At 44.8% G+C, this 19,764-nt stretch overlaps 1 protein-coding gene across 3 annotated transcripts; it reads right to left on the bottom strand.

Annotated features, from left to right (window-relative positions):
• Positions 1-1,958: 1,958 nt before the first annotated feature.
• Positions 1,959-19,069, bottom strand: PLIN2 (perilipin 2). 3 transcript variants are annotated; one of them, XM_034663962.1, is made up of 9 exons: positions 18,932-19,069; positions 17,735-17,786; positions 17,224-17,419; positions 15,630-15,712; positions 14,608-14,893; positions 13,579-13,760; positions 12,171-12,305; positions 11,013-11,303; positions 1,959-2,382 (listed from the first exon to the last, which is right to left on the bottom strand). In XM_034663962.1, the coding sequence occupies exons 2-9, from the start codon at positions 17,762-17,764 to the stop codon at positions 2,242-2,244; spliced, it is 1,344 nt and encodes a 447-aa protein (XP_034519853.1). In that variant the 5' UTR covers positions 17,765-17,786; positions 18,932-19,069; the 3' UTR covers positions 1,959-2,241. The 3 variants fall into 3 exon arrangements, with proteins under 3 accessions (XP_034519853.1, XP_034519854.1, XP_034519855.1); XM_034663963.1 differs by having other exon boundaries at positions 18,928-19,064; XM_034663964.1 differs by lacking the exon at positions 1,959-2,382 and having other exon boundaries at positions 7,977-11,303.
• Positions 19,070-19,764: the final 695 nt, after the last annotated feature.

Consider the following 19,764-nt stretch of genomic DNA (forward strand, 5'->3'; position numbering starts at 1 on the left):
ATGCCTAGATCTGTTAATTTCCTGGGGATTGCAAAATGCCAAAATTCTAATTTATTATTTGTTATGAACTGAATGTTTGTGCCTCCCTCCCCCCAGTTCCTATGTTGAAACCCTACTCCTCAATGTGATGGTATTAGAAGGTGGGGCCTTTGGAAGGTCATTAGGATTAGATGAGGTTGTAAGGGTGGAACCCTCCTGAATAAGATTAATACCCTTAAAAGAGTCCCAAGAGAGCTTGCTTACTCTCTGCTCTTTCCACCATTTGAGGATACAAAGGGAAGTGGACTCTTTTCAACCTGGAAGGGCCTTCCCCAAAACCCAACCAGGCTGACACCCTGATCTCAAACTTCCAGCCTCCAGAACCGTGTGAAAGAAATGTTTGTTGTGTAAACCACTCAGTCTAAGGTCATTTATTACAGCAGTCCAAACAGACCAAGATATCATTTTTTTTCTTGTTAGTAGCAATATCTTTATGATAGACATTTTCCCTCATTTACTATTTGATCTAGTGGTAAAGGTATAAGGAAAGATAGGGCACCTGGATGGCACAGTCAGTTGGGAGCCCAACTCTTGGCTTCTGCTCAGGTCTGATCTCAGGGTCGTGGGATGAAACCCTGTGTCGGGCTGCGCACTCAGTGTGGAGTCCGCTTGGGACTCTCTCGCTCACTCTACCTCCCCCACCCCAAAAAAATAAATAAATAATATATATATATACACACACACACTGTTGATTCTTTCCCTTTTTTTTAATTTAAATTCGATTAATTAACATATAATGTATTATTTGTTTCAGGGGTACAGGTCTGTGATTCATCAGTCTTACACAATACTCAGCGCTCACCACAACACATACCCTCCCCAATGTCCATGGCCCAGCCACCCCATCCTCCACTCCCCTCCCCTCCAGCAACCCCCAGTTTGTTTCCTAAGATTAAAAGTCTCTTATGGTTTGTCTCCCTCTGGTTTCATTTCATTTTTTCCTCTCTTCCCCTATGATCCTCTCTGACTTATTTCTCAAATTCCACATATCAATGAGTGAGATCATATGATAATTATCTTTCTCTGATTGACTTATTTCGCTTAGCATAATACCCTCTAGTTCCATCCACAACGTTTCAAATGGCAAGATTTCTTTTTTTTTTCTTTTGATGGCTGTCTTTCCCTTTATAACAGTTAATTAGTTTGCTGTCATCCCCTGAAGGTGACCAATTAAATTGTTTATATGTATGATGATATATTCGGACATTTAAGAGGGGTCACACTTGATGGGGTTCAATCTATTGCAATTATTATCCATACTGAAGTTCAAATTGTTCTATCTCTAGTCAACAGGAAACTCTTCAAATTGGTTTCCTAGCCATCTGGAATAGCAAGAAGTTTAAGGATCATCTTATAAATTTACTGCTTCAAACCTGGAATCGCCTATTCCTCCAAGAAGCCCTGGTTTCTTTCAGTGGGAAAAGGCATTTCAAAACTACTGTTTGGACACTAGGGATGCTCACAACTACTGGGTCAACCATTGTCTCTACAATTTATTTAATCCCTATTTAATGCTACTTTATGCCACGTATTGCTCTAAGCTTTTCACAAATGTTAATTTGTTTGTTCTTCATAGCAAACGCTTCTATGATGCCCGTTTTGCAGATGAGGAAGTAGAGGTATAGGGAAATTAAGTGACTTGTGTAAAGTCACACAACTAGTAAGTGGCAGAGCCAAGATTTGGAACCCACAGTCTTTACTCATTGCGATGTACTTCCTTCTAGTTGACCTATTTTCAATCAGATGCCTATCGCTAGGCTAGGAGAAAGCCAAAAACAAAACAAACAAACAAACAAAAAAAATCCCTGACCTGCAGACCTACTGAGACACCCCCATACTGGGAGGCCAAAAATAAAAACAAAAGTATCCACTCACTATATCAGTAAAACAACAACAACAACAACAACAAATCACTCTGATTCAAGATTATACAGCATAATTTTTATTACAGGCATTTCAATTATTAAATTTTGAAGAATTACATGAAATAATATATGCTGCAGAACTAGGTTCTCTTACAAAAGTTTAGACCAATTGGAGTTTCATTACAATTAAGACCAAGTAGGAAAAAAAAAAAAAAAAAAAAAAAATAGATTAACCCACAAGAGATTAATCCCCAAAGCCTCAGGAATAAACACATGAGCAAGCATTAAGATTAATGTGACACGAATTGTGTATTCAGCCAAAAGGAGTATTTCCTAGTTAGTTATTCAACGTTTTGCTCTGAGAGGACTCTGGGCCATTAGCATGTGAATGATCTGATCCATCCTCCTCTTCCAAAGCTATAATATCTGGAATTTCATCAGTCTCAGATGCCAAGTCTATGGCTGTGAAATCAAATACCTGAAAAAGAAGAATCTTGGATATTAAAACAAACATTAATGAAGTGTGCTGTCAGATCCAGCTCATGGAGACACGACTGCATGTGAATGAACCTGACTTTCTCCATAGATGTGCTTTCTGACAAGGTGTTTAGTCTTACTCACCCAATTCACTCATACTATAAAAACACTATGGAAACTTCTCTTTGAAAGGAAACTAACCAGGGTGGAATTTACTAAATGCAAGCTTTTTTGAAAAAAAAAAATATCAAACCTTTCTGGTTATTCATCTATTAATCTACTATTCTCTTAAAAACAGTAATGCCCCACTTTTCTGTAAGTCTGACTTACAAATATAAACCCTTTGGGAAATGTCTAGGAACTGAGGAAGGAAAAGGTCTTTTAATAGTTGCAACAGCCATGGCAAAGTCCTAGTACTTCTCTGCAGAGGAAAGGCTTTCAGGGATAAGAAATGCTCTTAAGTCTTCCTTTACATGCAATTTTGATAAGCTAAGTGATGTTTCCTAGCCAACAGCAGATTTGAAGCAGAAAATTAGTAAGGTCTAATAATTACTAAAGGCTGGAAAAGCTTGACAGCAGAGAAAAAGTTTAGCTAATCACCTAATAGACGCAAAAATAACTAACAGCAACAAAAATCCATCAAAACACAGAGGGGGAGGAAGGAATGAGGAGTCATTGTTTAATAGGTATAGAGTTTATGCTTGGGATGATAAAGTTCTAGAAATGTAAGTGGTAATGATGGCACAACACGGCGAAGGTATCTAATGCCATTGAATTGTACACTTAAGAATGGCTAAAATGGTAAATTCGATGTGTGTATATTTCACAATTAAGAAATAGTAAAACAAAACAAGAAGAAAAACAGACAACAAGAGGGAATCCTGTTTCTTGTGCTTTGCCCTACGAACTCAGGTGCTCAGAGAACTGTCGGGTCCAAGTACGAAGTTCTACCATTTATTCCTGAGGCTCTCAGTTTGGGCAGATCAAACTGCATTCTAGCTATTTACAGATGTTGACTTTGCAAATATTCAATGCAACCTGACATCCACAAAAGCCAACAACGCTTCTACAAATTCATTCAGAACATCAGCCAGATAAGCCAACCACTGCAACCTTAACCTTATTAAGTTAAAAGATAAACCTGACTTAGCACCCTCTTCTGAACTATCTGTATTCATTGTATGTTGTAACATCCAGTATCACTTTATTTGTTTTTAACAAATATACAATAGAACAGGAAGCAACAACACAAGAAGATTCAGGCAGAGAAATTTCCTGGGCCCCAAACAAGGAGGCAAGCTGTAGCATTCTCCTATCAGTGAGTGCTAGAGGGGCGCCTGGGTGGCTCAGTCGGTTAAGTGTCGGCCTTCGGCTCAGGTCATGATCCCAGGATCCTGGGATTCAATCCCACATTGGGCTCCCTACTCAGTGGGGAGTCTGCTTCTCCCTCTGCCTGCTGCTTCCCCTGCTTGTGCTAATAAGTAAGTAAAATGTTAATAAAAAAAAAAAAAAGAGAGAGTGCTAGAACAGAAAAAAATACTTGGCCTTTAACATCAGTAGACATCAAACTAAATCCCCATCCTACCACCTATCTTTTCAACCTGTTTCCTCACCTCTCAAGTGAGGAAAATCCCTAATTCATTTGGCTACAGATGAAGAATGAAGGTAGAATGAGCCTAACTCGTAAAAGGTGCGCAATAAACAGTAGCTCTTATTTTCATTAGTTCCTTAAAGACCAACACACACACACACACACACACACACACACACGCCCCTCCAAAGTCACCTATAGGCTAGGTAACTGTTGGCCTGAAATTCTTTGCAGAAGGTTGATGATCCCACACTCAAAATTTTAGGAGAAAAGTTTTCAGCACTCCCGTCAAAAAAAAAAAAGCCTCCAGTACCTGAGATGCTTTAGAAGAGCCCTGTGAATAATTCTGTTTCCATAATCCAGAATGATCCGGAGTGTCTACTTTCCATTAAGCTCCTGGCTATCAGCAAAACCTACTTGGGGGCTGTGAATAAAATAGCGGGTGGGACAACCAAGAGGTAGTCACAGTCCATCAAGTTTCCATGGTGAGTTTAACCTAAAATGTCGTGGTTGTGCCTGACCATCTACATGAGCTTTTTACAAATGTGGCACAAGAGAAATCATTTCACACATGTATAAAATAAATCCCTTTTCAACTGACATGAACAAGTGTAGTCTGGACCACTGATGGAGTGTAGGCAGTCTCTTGCAAAGAACGCCCCTCAGGGATAGAGGCCAAACTCGGAATCGGATACTTACTATGAAATTAATGAGATAACCACAGTCCCTCCCTGAAAGGACAGGAGACCAGCAACACATTCTTTTCAAGAAAACCAAGTGACCTTGCTAGGATTTCTGTGACCCTGTGTTACCTTCTACAGGTTGCTCACCATACGACCTTAGAGGGCACCTTTCCTATCAGACTTCATTGATTCCCATCTTTACTATAACAACTTTCCAGAAGGTGGCGCTACACATATTGAGGCTAGGTGCCATTTTCTAATTTATCTAAAGGTGGCCTACTGGTGGCCTGGGGCCCTGGGTGAGTGAGACTATTACTGAAATAAAAACATTGGGGCACCTGGGTGGTTCAGTCAGTTAAATGCCCAACTCTTTTTTTTTTTAAGATTTGTTAAAAAATTGATTTATTTGACAGAGATAGAGACAGCCAGCGAGAGAGGGAACACAAGCAGGGGGAGTGGGAGAGGAAGAAGCAGGCTCATAGCAGAGGAGCCTGATATGGGGCTCGATCCCACAACGCCGGGATCACGCCCTGAGCCGAAGGCAGAAACTTAACCACTGTGCCACCCAGGCGCCCCAATGCCCAACTCTTGATTTCAGCTCAAGTCATGATCTCAGGGTCCAGGGATGGAGTCCAGGGTCAGCTTAGTGCTAAGCCGGGAGTGTGTGAGAGATTCAATCTCTCTCTCTCCCCACCCTATGTATGTGCTTTTTCTGTCTCTCAAAATAAGTAAATCTAAAAAAAAAAAAAAAAAANAAAAAAAAAAAAAAAAAAAAAAAGTAAAAATATCATCTGTGAGAATTTCACCTGCTGGTAAAGGTGAGTGAGCACGCAGTGCTGATAAACATGACACGGAATTGGGAAATTTGATTTATTTTGAAATAGAGTTAAGTACTGAAGCACTGATGGAAGTGAAAATAAAACCTGAAGCTTGTTTGTATAAAAGTGATTTGATATACAGGGCTATGAAAGGATCATGCAAGAGGTAATGACTGGCTCTAATACCAAATACATAAGGTAAACCCCGGTAAGGGTTTGATTTAGCAGAAACGTCTCCCCATCCATGAGATAGCATATGCACCTTCTTGCTGTGCTTGCAAGCTTAGCGAGCTGGGGGCATTTGGTTCTGCTTTACTTAACAGTTCGGTACAGCTGAGTACTGTCTACTGGCGCACATCCCCTTCCCTGCTGTAGAAACACCCTCCTGTACCCAGATGCTTTGTCCTTAGCTAACAAGTCTGCGTGGAAATGGCTAGAACTCGAGCACAGGAAGTGATCCCAACACAATTAAAGTGCACTGGTCACTGTTAGCTCCTGTGTATTCAATTCATTTGAGCAAGTAAATCAAGAGTGGGTCTTAGGACACTTGATCGAACCTACACTGAGGGTCTTACTCGGAGAAAAGGGACTATAGGTAACCCTAGCCCTATTTTTGTCTCAAGTTAAAGTAATTTGTTTCCCGTTTCTTTTGCTTCTCTAAGAGAAGTCAGTAGACCACCTGCAGCGAAATCACTAGGATGATTTTTTTTTTAAGGGATGCTTTAAGGTTCTTGTTGTTACTGATTTTTTTTTTTTAAAGATGCTTTCAAAAGTGCAGATGCCTGGTACTACCACCAGACCTAGTGAACAGATTCTCTGGATGTGGAACCCAGGACTCTGCATTTTATCTTTCCAGTTGATAATCAGGGCATAGACAACGGAGGGCAGAATGCTCCCTGATGTGACGTAATCCGTGGGGAGTTCACTAGGNACTCTGCATTTTATCTTTCCAGTTGATAATCAGGGCATAGACAACGGAGGGCAGAATGCTCCCTGATGTGACATAATCCGTGGGGAGTTCACTAGGGCTATTTTTTTTTTTAAAGATTTTATTTATTTATTTGACAGAGATAGAGACAGCCAGCGAGAGAGGGAACAGGGAGAGTGGGAGAGGAAGAAGCAGGCTCACAGCAGAGGAGCCCGATGTGGGGGCTCGATCCCACAACGCCGGGATCACGCCCTGAGCCGAAGGCAGACGCTTAACCGCTGTGCCACCCAGGCGCCCCCACTAGGGCTATTTTATACACGGGGTCGGTCTGATAGATACACGAGTTATCTCCTTAGCTGAGTTTTCCTGTGCTCTAGCCTGTGTAGAGTAGACAAAACATCTACTCTTTTTAATGCTAAGTGTTCATTTAAATGGTTGGCTTCACCAAGTGTTGGTGAAGGTGTGGAGGGATCAGAATCCCCATACCTTGCTGGTAGGCACGTAGAATGCTGCAGCCACTGTGGAAAACAGATTGGCAGTTCCTCAAACAATTGGACACAGTAACTGTATGACCCACTCACAATTCCACTCTCACGTATACACGCAAGAGAAAGGAAAACAGAACTGAAGTAACTATTTCTCCATCATTATCTACATAAAAGTACCAGTTAGTCTCTTCATTACTTTTGTGAAGTGTCAATTAACAACACTGTCCGCTACTTTCCTCACTTTAAGTTCTAGAAGACATTAGAACCGCCCCCCCCAACACACACACGCGCACACACACACACAGGAAATATCTCCTAAGTTAGCATTCTCTTTTGCTTTGGACAATAAAGCAGAAAACCCATTTTGTTGCCTTGCCATTCCTATATTGCTGTATGCTGAAGTGTAATATTTTGCAGGTTAATCTTGTAATAAAGGTAGGGAATTTTCCAATTAGCAGCCTGGGGCCAGAGTGAGGGACAAGTAGTGTTCCATACCAGGATGTGACTTGAATATTCATCAACAAGCTTCCCCTAAGATTACTATAAACATCTCTTGAGGAAAGTTTCTGGTCTTTCCATTCCCATCAGGGCAGAGTTCATGCCTTATACTATTAGAAACTCAGATACTGAATTAAATAATTTTAATGCAGCTACATATACAGAATAATGTAGCTACCTACACATCTCACAAGACCATCCCTGCAGACCCCAATACTAAGTCACTCCTGGAGCTGGCACAGTCCCAAGTCCATGACAGCCCAGGCAGATCAGGCTAGCAAGGGGCCCTCCTTTCCATATACCCCATCTACTCTCCCAGGCATCACTTAGACTTCATTTCTTAAAGATTTATGCACAAATATCTATCCTGCTCTGTATTCTTCTTTCTCTCGCCAGCCACCTCCATGAGCTAAATGGTATTCTAAAAGCGATAGCTCAAGGGCACCTGGGTGGCTCAGTTGGTTAAGCATCTGCCCTTGGCTTAGGTCATGACCCTGGGGTCCTGGGATTGAGCCCCACATTAGACTCCCTGCTCAGTGGGGAGCCTGCTTCTCCCTCTCCCTCTGCCCCCTGTTCATGCCCTCTACTATAAATAAAATCATAGATAGATAGATAGATAGATAGATAGATAGATAGATAGATAGATGGGTTAGCTCAGATAGACCGAATTCCAGTTTTCAGTATCTACAATGCCTTATCAATGTGGATGTATTTCCCTAATCATGACCTGGTATCATGTACTTACACCTGGACCGGCAAGTTAAAGATACTGTAAGTCACAGCCCCACAGATGGTGTCCCCAGGCCTCTAGTGCAAAACAGAAAGACACCCCATCCTCAAACACTTCACTTCCATCTGTGAAAGCATCACAAATTGTACATTATAGGTGAGAAAACTAAGGCTAAGGGCTTAATGCCTAGTACACCCTGTACTTTTGATTTTTTTTTACCCAGAACCAAAAAGAGTCCGTATTATTATTACATGCAAAGAAAAAAAACACCTTTGAAGCCTCAAGCATGCCATGCCAGCCTTCATGCAGCCAAACGTTTAAAAATCTTCCAAAGTTACTGTGCTTAGTCAGCTTTTCCTCACAAGAATTGTCCTACTTGGGGAAAAGTCTGTTAAACCAAAACTGCCAGTTTAACGCAACAATAAAGCTGTTAAGAAGCAAGTACACATTTTGAGACATGTTGACAACAGAATGGAATGCACGTAGGCACAAACTCAAGACACAAGGACAGATGAAACCACAAGTGTACATAGTTCGTGGCAAAAAATGAGGGCTAGTGGCACTCTTCTGGAAGCTAAAAGTAGTCTTTATATTCTGTCTGGCTCACAAAGAATAATTTGAGGACTGTCTCATCTTCTTGAGCAATCCAGCTGGCACTACAACTTTTACAATGGGGAAACAGAAGTTTGTTCAGGATTAAGAAAGTGTGTGTACGCTAGGGAATGTAATTTTCCAACCAATTAGAATAACCACAAGATAGGAGCCTTGGAATTTTGAGGCAGAGGGGCAAGGTCATGTCCAATTTAGATTAAGAGGTTAAAAAAAAATGAAAATTAAAAAAAAATAGATTTAAGGAATAGTAAAAAAGTTTTGAGGCAGTTGCTCTAGAAAATGCGTTACTGGGAGCAGACAGGCATGTGAATGGGTAGGTTCCATCCTGGAAGCCCATGAATTGTGGCGGTCCCCCACCCCAGAAACCAAATGTCCCTTGGATTCAAGCATCTCAGTGAGTCCGTCCCTTCCAATTCAGCTCACCTGTTTGCTGATTCCCGAGTTACCTCAAGGGGAAAAATTTAGTTCTGTATCTTTGTAAGCTTTGACAGGTCTCATGTCAAAGGTGCATGCAGTTATATGCTGCCTCCTTTTCTTGAGAAGGGGGGAACAAGGGTAGAAAAGGGGAGACAAATCTTGGACTTCAGTTCTGCCGAAGGGCAGCCTTACTAACCTTATTTCGCAGAACAGGCAGAGGCATGTAGCTCTATTTCACAAGTTGTAAGTTGTTTTTGAAAGTTTGGCATACTGCCGCTTTAAGGAGATTCATGAGATTTCCTCCCAAATTGACCAACACTGAGGGGCTGCAAGTCTGAACACCCTAGGGAGGAAGTAAGCAGCTTTTCCTACAGAGGGTCCAAAGTGTAATTACTCTCGCCTGGTCTTCTAAAGGTATGTCACCAAGTAGAGTGACTTTCTCCCAAAGTGAAAACAGAGCAAGTCCAACCAGGCTGAGCATGGACACTGAACAGTCTCAGTTCAGGACTCACATCTTCAATAGCACTTTCGCAAGAAATGCCTGCTGCCTTTGCAGGAAACCAATGCCAGGAGTCACTCACTTGCTTCCTTTCAGTTTTGATTCCTTTCCAGCAAGGCAGACAGCCTGAGAAGCCTTCTAGAGGCTTAACCACCCCTCCCCCCAGGGGTCAAGTAGATGGAGAGATAAAAAGGGCACCTAGGTGGCTCAGGCCATGATGCCAGAGTCCCCGGATTGAGCCCAGCTCCTTCTCAGCTGGGAGTCTGCTTCTCCCTCTGCCCCTCACCCCATTCCTGCTAACAGAATCTAAAAAAAATTTTTTTTTTAAATGGGTAGATAAAGACAGTGACTATCACCTCGTAACAATTCCTAGACGCACTTTAGCTTTATTTTGTTGAAAACCTGTTATCGGGCACCTGGGTGGCTCAGTTGAGCGACGGCCTTTGGCTCCGGGCATGATCCCGGGGTCCTGAGATCGACCCCCTCGGGCTCCTTGCTCAGCAGGGAGCCTGCTTCTCCCTCTGCCTGCAGCTCCCCCTGCTTGTGCTTGCTCTCCCCCCATGTCAAATAAATAAAATCTTAAAAGAAAGAAAAAAAAAAAAAACCCTGCTATCAAACACGGCCTTCTTAGCACTAGCCCTCCAATGTTACTGCACTGGCGAATTCCCCAGAGGGCCGACTGGAATGCACGTATGTGTATTAATAACCGTCATGCAGGCCAAGCAGCTCTATGAAAGCAACACACAAAAGCACATGGAACACACAGCATAAAGTTGATCTATTCTGCAGTGAATTTTATTGAACTCATAGTGTGCCTGCCTTCATGAAAAATAAAAACAAACAAACAAACAAAAAGTTGTACAGGTGTGCATTTTGAGACAAACCAGTGAGGGGAAGCCTGCTCAGACCAGACCGGAGCAGACACCACCCCACACCACCACATGAAGGTGCTTTTATTTAATACAAATAGCAACGGCAGTAACAATGGAAGAGACCAGAAATGCAGGGAAACTTTCTGGGAGTCCTGGCTAGGCTCTGACCAACCCATCATTCTTTTCTTACCAGCCAGGTAAACAACAAAACTCTTCTAACGCCAAACACTGTAAAGCTCTTAATCCAGTTAGAAGTAACCACAAGTGAGGACCTTTGCTCTAGCTAGCTGCTCCCCCAGTTCAGAGTTGTCTATCAGGCTAATTTCAACATCCCAGAACATCTCGTCTGGCTGGCTGCACCCCGTACTGGTGACAAGGACAGTGTTAATGTGTTCTGGGCTCAGGCTGCTGGGCCTCCTGACTGCTCGTGGCCTCCTGTGCACCTTGGTCCTGAGCGTTCTGAGACTCGGTCAGCTGAGGATAAAAGGGACCTACCAGCCAGTTGAGAGGCGTGTTGTTAACAAGATAATCCATCACATCATCTAAAGACTCCTTCATTTTCTGCAGCTGCCCCTTGCTGGAAGTGAGGAGGCCGTCCGACACTTCCCTGAAGGAGGAAGCATGGCGGAACCCTGAGTAGATGTCACTGGCCATCACCCCCAGGTGACTGGCCTGATCTTGGACGTTCTGTGGTAACCCCTGGATACTGGACAGCAGGGTGTGGCACGTGGTCTGGAGCTGCTGAGTCAGGTTGCGGGCAATAGCAAGAGTACGTGACTCAATATGCTAAAAACAAAACAAGTTTAAAAATTAGCAATAGATGCAACAGTGCTATTTATGAATCAGTTCCGTTACAGGGAACTGGTTGTGCGTCTACCATGTACGTGGGATTCTTTGACTTAAAAATCCTAAGAGCCCTGAGTAGAGCAGTGTTATGCACTTTTCATATGCATATTAGCTGCTGGAACCCAAAGAACCACCTCCACCTCCGAGGACCACAGTATGCTACTGTCTGTCTGCAGTGTTAGCACCCTTTCACCTAGTTTACTCACCCGGTAGATCTCAGCTTAGCACAGAGCTCTTCCAGGACCCCATCCGATTCACCCAGCCTTACCCTACAGTGAGTTAGGCTCCTTTCCTATGTATTCTCATAACAACTATTTATGCCGTCAAAAAGCAGTACAGGGGTGCCTGGGTGGCTCAGTCATTAAGCATCTGCCTTCGGCTCAGGTTATGATCCTAGGGTCCTGGGATTGACCTGAGTCGGGCTCCCTGCTCAGCGGGGAGCCTGCTTCTCCCTCTCCCACTCCCGTTTGTGTTCTCGCACTGTCAAGTAAATAAATAAAATCTTTAAAAAGGGGGGAGGGCATTACAAGTGTCTGTACCCCCATTAGTTTGGTCTGCAGCCAGTAGGAGGGCAAGGCCCATGCTTCTCACTTAGTAGTATTCTGTTAACGGGCAATACGTGCGTCCGTAGGCTATTGAAAGTTTACTGCACGTTTTGATTTTCTTTCACTTAACCTAGGTACACAGTATTGTTCAAACTTTTGATAGAGAAGAGTATTCTGAGGAATAATGGGAAAATGGAAATACAAAATCTGATTAAGGTCATCCTCAGAAACCGCAGGGAAGGCTCTGCCCCCAGAGTCTCACCTCAGCACAGTGAGACTCGTCCGTATCATCATAGCCAATGCTCCTCTTCCACTCCACCCAAGAGAGGTGGAACTTATCCTGAGCACCTTGAATTTTCTGGTTGGCACTATGCACGTTCTTCCTGGCAAATTCGATCTGGAACACATTGAAATAACACAAAGGAACAAACCAGTCGGACATTTTCGTTAGCCTGTTCTCAGATCTATGGTATCAATCAGAAAATTAAACAAACAAGAATTTCCATGAGTTTGAGACCCCTCCTATCACTGTTACTGTTTTTTTATACATCAGCCAAGTAATCGTAGTTCTCTACTGCCTCTATTTACCTATTAAACCAGTCTCCAAATTTACCTTCAGTTTAGCACAGGTAAGGCAACTCAAATTTAATACGTATGTTCACAAAAGATAAAATGCCCAAAGGAAAAGGAATTAAAAGCTCCTCTTCCCTGTAGCCAGCTACCTCTCTCCCCTTCCAAGAAGAACCCAGTTTCTAATGGCAGGACAGTTCATACTGTTCTGTCACTTGGCAACTTTCAGTGGCTACACAATAGCTCTTTTATGATGTAGCAATTTAGTTCCCTATTAGTTCCCTATAACAGGCACTGCTTTTAAGGTTTTTCAACTCTAAACTTCTGTAATTGTCTACAGGAAACACTTCCAAAAATAGAACTGCTCAAGGCACAGATATTTGTAACTTGCCCAGAACAGTCCCTGTGTCCCCCAGAAATGCACCAGGGCAAGCACAACTTTTTTCCTACAGCATCAAGCTTGCCCCTGTGAGAGGCCAAGAGAAACATCTGTAATTGGGCCCCTTACAGTAAGATTAACATTGTTTCCTGAGTTCAGCTATCTATACTTCCTTTTCTGAGAGCTGTTTGTGTATTCTTTGCCCATTTTTCTATTGGGTTTTTCATTAAGATTAAAATTCCTGGGGCACCTGGGTGGCTTAGTTGGTTACGTGTCTGCCTTTGGCTCGGGTCATGATCCCAGGTTCCTGGGATCAAGTCCTGCGTCGGGCTGCCTGCTCAGTGGGGAGGCTGCTGCTTCCTCTCCCTCTTCCTGCCACTCTCCCTACTTGTGCTAATAAATAAAATCTTAAAAAAAAAATTAAAATTCTTGGATTTCACATTTACTCTCATCCCTTGAGATAAACAAACTCACTCTAGTTACCCTTAAATCAAGTTGTTTTTTTTTTTTAAAGATTTTATTTATTTATTCGACAGAGATAGAGACAGCCAGCGAGAGAGGGAACACAAACAGGGGGAGGGAGAGGAAGAATCAGGCTCATAGCAGAGGAGCCTGACGTGGGGCTCGATCCCACAACTCCGGGATCACGCCCTGAGCCGAAGGCAGACGCCCAACCGCTGTGCCACCCAGGCGCCCCACCCTTAAATCAAGTTTTACTCACCAGATTAACAGTGGAATGGAGCTGAGAAATGGTCTCTTGGCTTTTTTGCTTGGCTTCTTTCACCCTGCCGAGAGCCTGCTGGTAGGCACGTGAGCGGAGCTTGGTAGACAGGGATCCCAGTCTAACGTAATAACTTGGCTTCTGAACAGTATCAAACCCTTCAACTTTTTTTGCTTCTTTTTCTAAAATTAGAAAGAAAAAAAAAAAGGACAAAAAGCATAAGGGATCACAGCTAGAAGTGATGAGGCCTGGCCTCTAACCCGGATCTTACCTTGTCGAGTCTATCCACCCACCTAGCAATTATGCTTTCATTTCTCTAAGACAGCTCCTGCCTGCTGCTGGGCTTGACCACCCAACACATATAAAACACTGCATCGGACATTTTCACCTACTCATGTCTCAATTGGAGTGAGTTTTGTGGGCCACCCGGTGTTTGGCACACAGTAAACACTGAATGTTTAACAATTCTGTAGAGCAGCCCATTAAAGATAATCCATTTATAGAAAATTTGTCTAAGTTAATTTCTCCCTGAAGTTTCCAAACTTACTGTGCAGAATTCAATGTGAAACTTAAGATTGCTTTAAGAGAAAAGTCCACAGACAGAAGGATTAGTAGTTGCCCCGGAAAAAAAGGCAGACTGCCTACAAACAGGCACAAAGGGTCTTTCGGGATGACAGAAACATTGCACCATTGGATTGTGGAGATGGCCGGGCAACTCTAACTCAATCAAACAGGCCGGTGACTTGTACGGTGTATGAAGCAGATCTCATGAAGTGGTTTTCAAAGATTGCTTTAAGATATAAACCATTAGTTCAAGACAAAAATTCAATTACCTAGTTCTTTTTTTAAAAAGGAAAGATTTATTTGAGAGAGAGTGAAAGCGAGAGAGGGAGTACACAGGGAGAGGGGAAACACACTCACGGCTGTGGGGAGAGCTCGATGCCGGACTGGATCCCAGGACCCTGAGATCCCTAACCGAGCCCAACACAGGCGTCTAAACAACTGAGCCACCCAGGCGCCCCCAATTACCTAGTTCTTTCTCAGTGAGAGGGAGGTACTGGTCCACCAGCAACTCTGATTTGGTGAGCGCATTTTCTACTCCACTGCTCACCAGCTGCATCACCCGACTTCCCAAGACTGTGTTAATGCTGCCATTGACCACAGACTTGGTCTTCTCCACACTGCCAGTCACCGCTCCTTTGGTCTTGTCCATCACCCCAGTGATGGTGCTGGCCACGGAATCCTTGGCCCCAGTCACAGTAGTTGTCACAGCATCTTTGGCCCCGGTCATAGCGCCTCTGGCACTGGCAACAACCTACAAATAGAAAAACAGATTGCTTGGCCAAGGAGAAGCACAGGCATAAATATGAACTAGGGCAGCCTTGCTGCCCTGCCACTCTCCGGCTTTAGGTCTTAGGCAAGTCACTAAGAGTTGACAAGCCTCAATTTCCTGTATCTGCCCTACCAGCCACCACTCAAGGGTTGCTGGAGAAAAAATGAGGTACAGTGATATAAAATTTGTCTAAGTATTTTTTTTTAAACTAGACGGATGTGTTACAAGGCACCAGGAGTACTGTAGAGACGAATGGCATTTTCCATGTCGATATGCTTACAGCAAGAGTAGCTCATGCATGCCTATGAGTGTACAGAGGTATCACGTCCACACAGCCCCAGAAGGCCAACACAGGGGCAGGGATGTCGTTCTCCACCCTCCTGGATGTGTTTCAGATAACCAAGTGAGAAAAGGTTCTAAACACCATGTCTGGATTTGTCTAGTACCACACAGGGATCAGTTATTTGTGAGAGCAGTATCATCTAGAGGCAGAACCACACATTAATAAAGATCAGACAAAAAGCACTACAGTCCAAAGTGGGTAGTTCATCTCTGCTTCTTAGACATAACCTGACAATAATTCAAAGTAAGGGAGTGGCCTTTCAAAAATCAGTCCAGGAGGAGAGAGTATTTCCTGTTTATGATATGCACAACCTGTACTAAACAGAACATGAAGATGTGCGAGGTGCCAAGTCTCAGCACTCCTACCCGAGCTCACCTGGTTTGTTGGCCGATTCAGAATAGGCAGTTTCTCCTCAATCCTGTCTAGCCCCTTACAAGCGTAGGTATTGGCAACCGCAACTGGAAGAATCACAAATGGGGAAAATGCCGAGTGCAGGTAACAATGAGTACCTACTATACTATACCTCCAACCTCCGGCCTTTTATACAGACTAGCAAGAATGTGGGTCTTCGTTTACTATACAATGCATCGCCCAGTGTCTCCAGCTCACAGCAGGTTGCTGGCAACTCTCTTCTGACAGGGAAATACAGGGGTGGAGGGGAGCAGCAGGCAGAGGCAGTGGCATGCCAGGTAGGAAGCTGGCTAAGAAGCTTCTTCCTCATCAACTGGTATCTAAGGTTAAGGCCAAGACAAGCCAGGCCTGAACCAACATTCTGGGAGTGAGGTAACCAAGAACTCTCAAAAATCAGTGTTTCCACTCCAGTTTAATCCCCACCTACACTTAGTCCAGTTAAGTGGCAGTGTATTGTTGTCACCAGTAAACAGAATGCTATCACCACCCTCGATCTGCCCAGCAAAGCCCAGTTTTTAGCCTAAGCTTCCCTTCCAATGATGGCCAGCCCACGCACTAACATCAAGCTCATGTGGGAAGGAGCAGAGTTGGAAAACTGGTCTCTAAAGGTTCCTTATAGGGGCGCCTGGGTGGCTCAGTCATTAAGCATCTGCCTTCGGCTCAGAGCGTGATCCCAGAGTCCTGGGATCGAGCCCCGCATCAGGCTCCTCTGCCAGGAGCCTGCTTCTCCCTCTCCCACTCCCCCTGCTTGTGTTCCCTCTCTTGCTGTCAAATAAATAAAAAGTTTAAAAAAAATAAAGGTTCCTTATAGTCCTCAAAGTCCATGATCTAACAATTTAGAGGAATGATTTAAACCTTTACTCAAAAGCAGTTAATAACATTAAGAAATGGGACCCTTCATACACTGCTGGTGGGAATATGAAATGGTGCAGCTGCTTTGGAAAACAGTCTGCCAGCTCCTCAAAAGCTTACATGGTTATTAGAGGACTCAACAAACCCACTCCTAAGTATATACAATGCGTAATTCAGTGGCATTAAGTTCACTGACGATGTGCAATTACCAACCTATTATTTCCAGAACTTTCTATCATCCTTAACAGAAAGGTGTGAGGTTCCCTTCTGAGGTGATGAAAAGGTTCTAAAACTGGTTGTAGAGATACTTGCACAATTCTACGAATATACTAAAAACCACTGAATTGTACACTGTAGAGGATGAATTGTACGGTGTGTTAATTACATCCCAAAAGATGTTCTTTTGAAAATAGTTCACGAAGCTCTTTGTATCAGTTCACCCACTAGCTCCCCTTGTGATCTCAGTTTACAGAGGCCCCTCTGGGGGACGGTTTAACTCTCAACATCTGCTATTGTCCCTGTAACAACTCCCAACATGTGGCAGTTTCTAAGTAAAGGCAGCAGGTGCCTCGGGAAAGGCTACAATTCCCTGGCGTTGCCTCTAAGTGCTAGAGGCGTAAGGCTGGCATTCACATATTCCAGACAGTTCCTGGCGAGCCCTGCCCAATCCCTTGGACTGAATCTTCAGGAAGACATCAGAACTCACTCTGTGGCTCTAGCTTCTGGATGATGGGCAGAGCACTCATCACAGCCACGGAGGTGATGGTCTTCACACCCTTCTCTGCCATCTCGCACACAGACTTCAGGCACGGATACTGATCCTTTGTACTGCTATAAGCCGAGGAGACGAGGTCATACGTGGAGCTCACCAAGGGCAGGTTGACTACCCGAGTCACCACACTCTGCAACCAAGCAGAGGATGGTGTTAACGCCTTCAAAACACGTGGGCAGGGAAAGGGATCAAGAAACAGTATTTAGGGGCGCCTGGGTGGCACAGCGGTTAAGCGTCTGCCTTCGGCTCAGGGTGTGATCCCAGCGTTGTGGGATTGAGCCCCACATCAGGCTCCTCCGCTGGGAGCCTGCTTCTTCCTCTCCCACTCCCCCTGCTTGTGTTCCCTCTCCCGCTTGCTGTCTCTCTGAATAAATAAATAAAATCAAAAAAAAAAAAAAGAAAGAAAGAAAGAAAGAAAAAGAAAAACAGTATTTAAAATTCATACCAGTTGTGGAGCAACTGCAACAGATGCCATTTTTCTTCTTGGCAAAAGAAATCTGTGGAAGAGACACTGATGTCAGGACACAGGGTAAGACCCTCTCAGATTCATTCTCCACCCAGGTAAATGCCAATTTCAGCAAGAGAAAAATTCAAGATAAGGTTAGCTGTAGTCTTCTGCACCTCTCCCCACCCTCTGGCTCTCAGCTCTCCCCTGGGCAAACACGTCATGAGGCCAGCTTTCAGAATTTATGGGTAAAGTTCCAATAAAAGAGAGGGCCCGTGGGGGATAAAAGCAAAGCCACTGTATTGTTGAGATGTTGGTCTTGTCCACCAGGATACTAGAAATGCCTTTCAAGTAGGAATTATATGTTCAGAAAAACACTGGAACCAAGTTAAAAACCATGTTAAAACTAAAGAGAGAAGCCTGGCTGGCTCAGTCAGTAAAGCATGAGACTCGATCTGGGGGTTGTTGAGTTCAAGCCCCATGTTGGGTGTAGAGATTACTTAAAAACAAAATCTTTATAAATAAACAAAACAAACATTTAAAAAAAAAAAAAAAAGATTTCTAGTGGAAGACGTTTCTGGATTTATTCCTTCCTTGGGAAAGGACTGAAACTCGTCTTGGAGAGACTAAGCACAAGAGCTCCGAGGGATCGAGAAACATTCCAGGCGGCTTTTCATGGAAATTTAGTGCCGACGACGACGCGTATACACCCAGACTGCCTCACTGCTCAGCAGCAGAGTGGGAAGAAGAACCCACAGCCCGCTGCCGGCCACTTCAGACCCGGCCAGTTCACCCTCCGGCCGCCGAGGGTAACAAGGCTGCAGGAGATGAGTAAGAGCCCTTCTTAGGACGCAAGTCAGGCGCCAGTGCCCACAGCCTCGCTGTCGCTGCTGGGAACCCCGTTAAGGCAATTCTGCCTGCGGAGAATGTGCTAGCGCATTTCCTTTTCAGTAACGTACTGGCGAGACGAACGGAAAATGTTACCCCGCCACCAAGCCCGGAAGCTACACCCGCACTGAGGCTGCGGGAAGAGCCTCAAAGGACCAAAGCCAAGGTGAAAAGCGCAGGCCCCGCAGACCACCCCTTCCCAGCTCCGACCCGGAAACCGCCCCGAGGCGGCGAAGCCCGCAGGCTCCGGGACCCCCGCCCCGCGTTCCCGCCCGGAGCCCCGCGGGGCGCAGGGGGGCGCGCACCTACCAACCCACAGTAGCGCAGAGCACAAAGTCCAGCAAGTCCCGCGCGGCGTTCAAAGTGCGGGCGCGGGGGACCGGGCTATATACCCCGCCCGCCCCGCAGCACGTGACCGGCGGCCCGGGACGCGGAACAGCCGCAGGCCCCGCCCGCGGTGGGCGCGGGGCCGGGAGAGGGGCGGGGAGGCCGGTGGCGGAGGCGGCCGGGGCGCGGCCCGACCCCGGGTTCCGCCAAAAGGCGGAGGCGGAGTCCGCGCACAAAAGAGCAGCAACCTGTTGATTCCGGTCAGTCCTCAGAATAGAATTGTCTTTAAAAAATGGAAACCACGGCTCCTAGACTTATTTTTAGCAGGTAAATCACTTCTCAAGTTTTGTGAAATTCTAACCCGATGACGGACCCATAGAGATTGTTTTATTGCTCTTTTGCTTTTCAAGTCAGTCCTTGAGTCGCAGTGTCCAAAAAGGGCCTTGGAATAACCGTCGGTTGGTCCCCCTCTTTTTTTCCGAGCGACACTTAAGCCCAAAGCACTCCAGGATGTTAGCTGTCTATGCTGATTATGCGAGATGGCCTTTTTTTTTTTTTTTAATTGCAGGTTCTGCTTTTTAAAAGAGTTAGGAAGTTAAGTCACCAACATTTGAGCCCCAGTTTTTTTGCCTTTAAAATTCAGGGACTTGCTCCAGATGACCTGAGCAAACAAGTCGTGCAACGGCCCCGGCCCCGGGCAGGGTAGGAGTTCCGGGGACTTTCCCCGACCACCGGCAGGGGATCTCCAGGGGCTGCTGCCGCCGGCCTTCGCCCCCCTCGGCTTTCTCACGGGGAAGTAAACAAGGGACAGTTGG

This window comes from Ailuropoda melanoleuca, chromosome 7 (genome assembly GCF_002007445.2).
Source record: "Ailuropoda melanoleuca isolate Jingjing chromosome 7, ASM200744v2, whole genome shotgun sequence".
In the NCBI taxonomy this organism is placed as follows: Eukaryota; Metazoa; Chordata; class Mammalia; order Carnivora; family Ursidae; genus Ailuropoda; species Ailuropoda melanoleuca.

What these genes read in the sequence shown, in the direction of transcription:
- PLIN2 (XM_034663962.1), bottom strand. Translation starts at nt 17,764, where the DNA reads ATGGCATCTGTTGCAGTTGCTCCACAACTG. An exon ending in TTGCAGTTGCTCCACAACTG is followed by an intron (nt 17,420 to 17,734) that starts GTATGAATTTTA and finishes GCTTGGTTGCAG; the next exon opens with AGTGTGGTGACTCGGGTAGT. An exon ending in CCAGAAGCTAGAGCCACAGA is followed by an intron (nt 15,713 to 17,223) that starts GTGAGTTCTGAT and finishes TGATTCTTCCAG; the next exon opens with TTGCGGTTGCCAATACCTAC.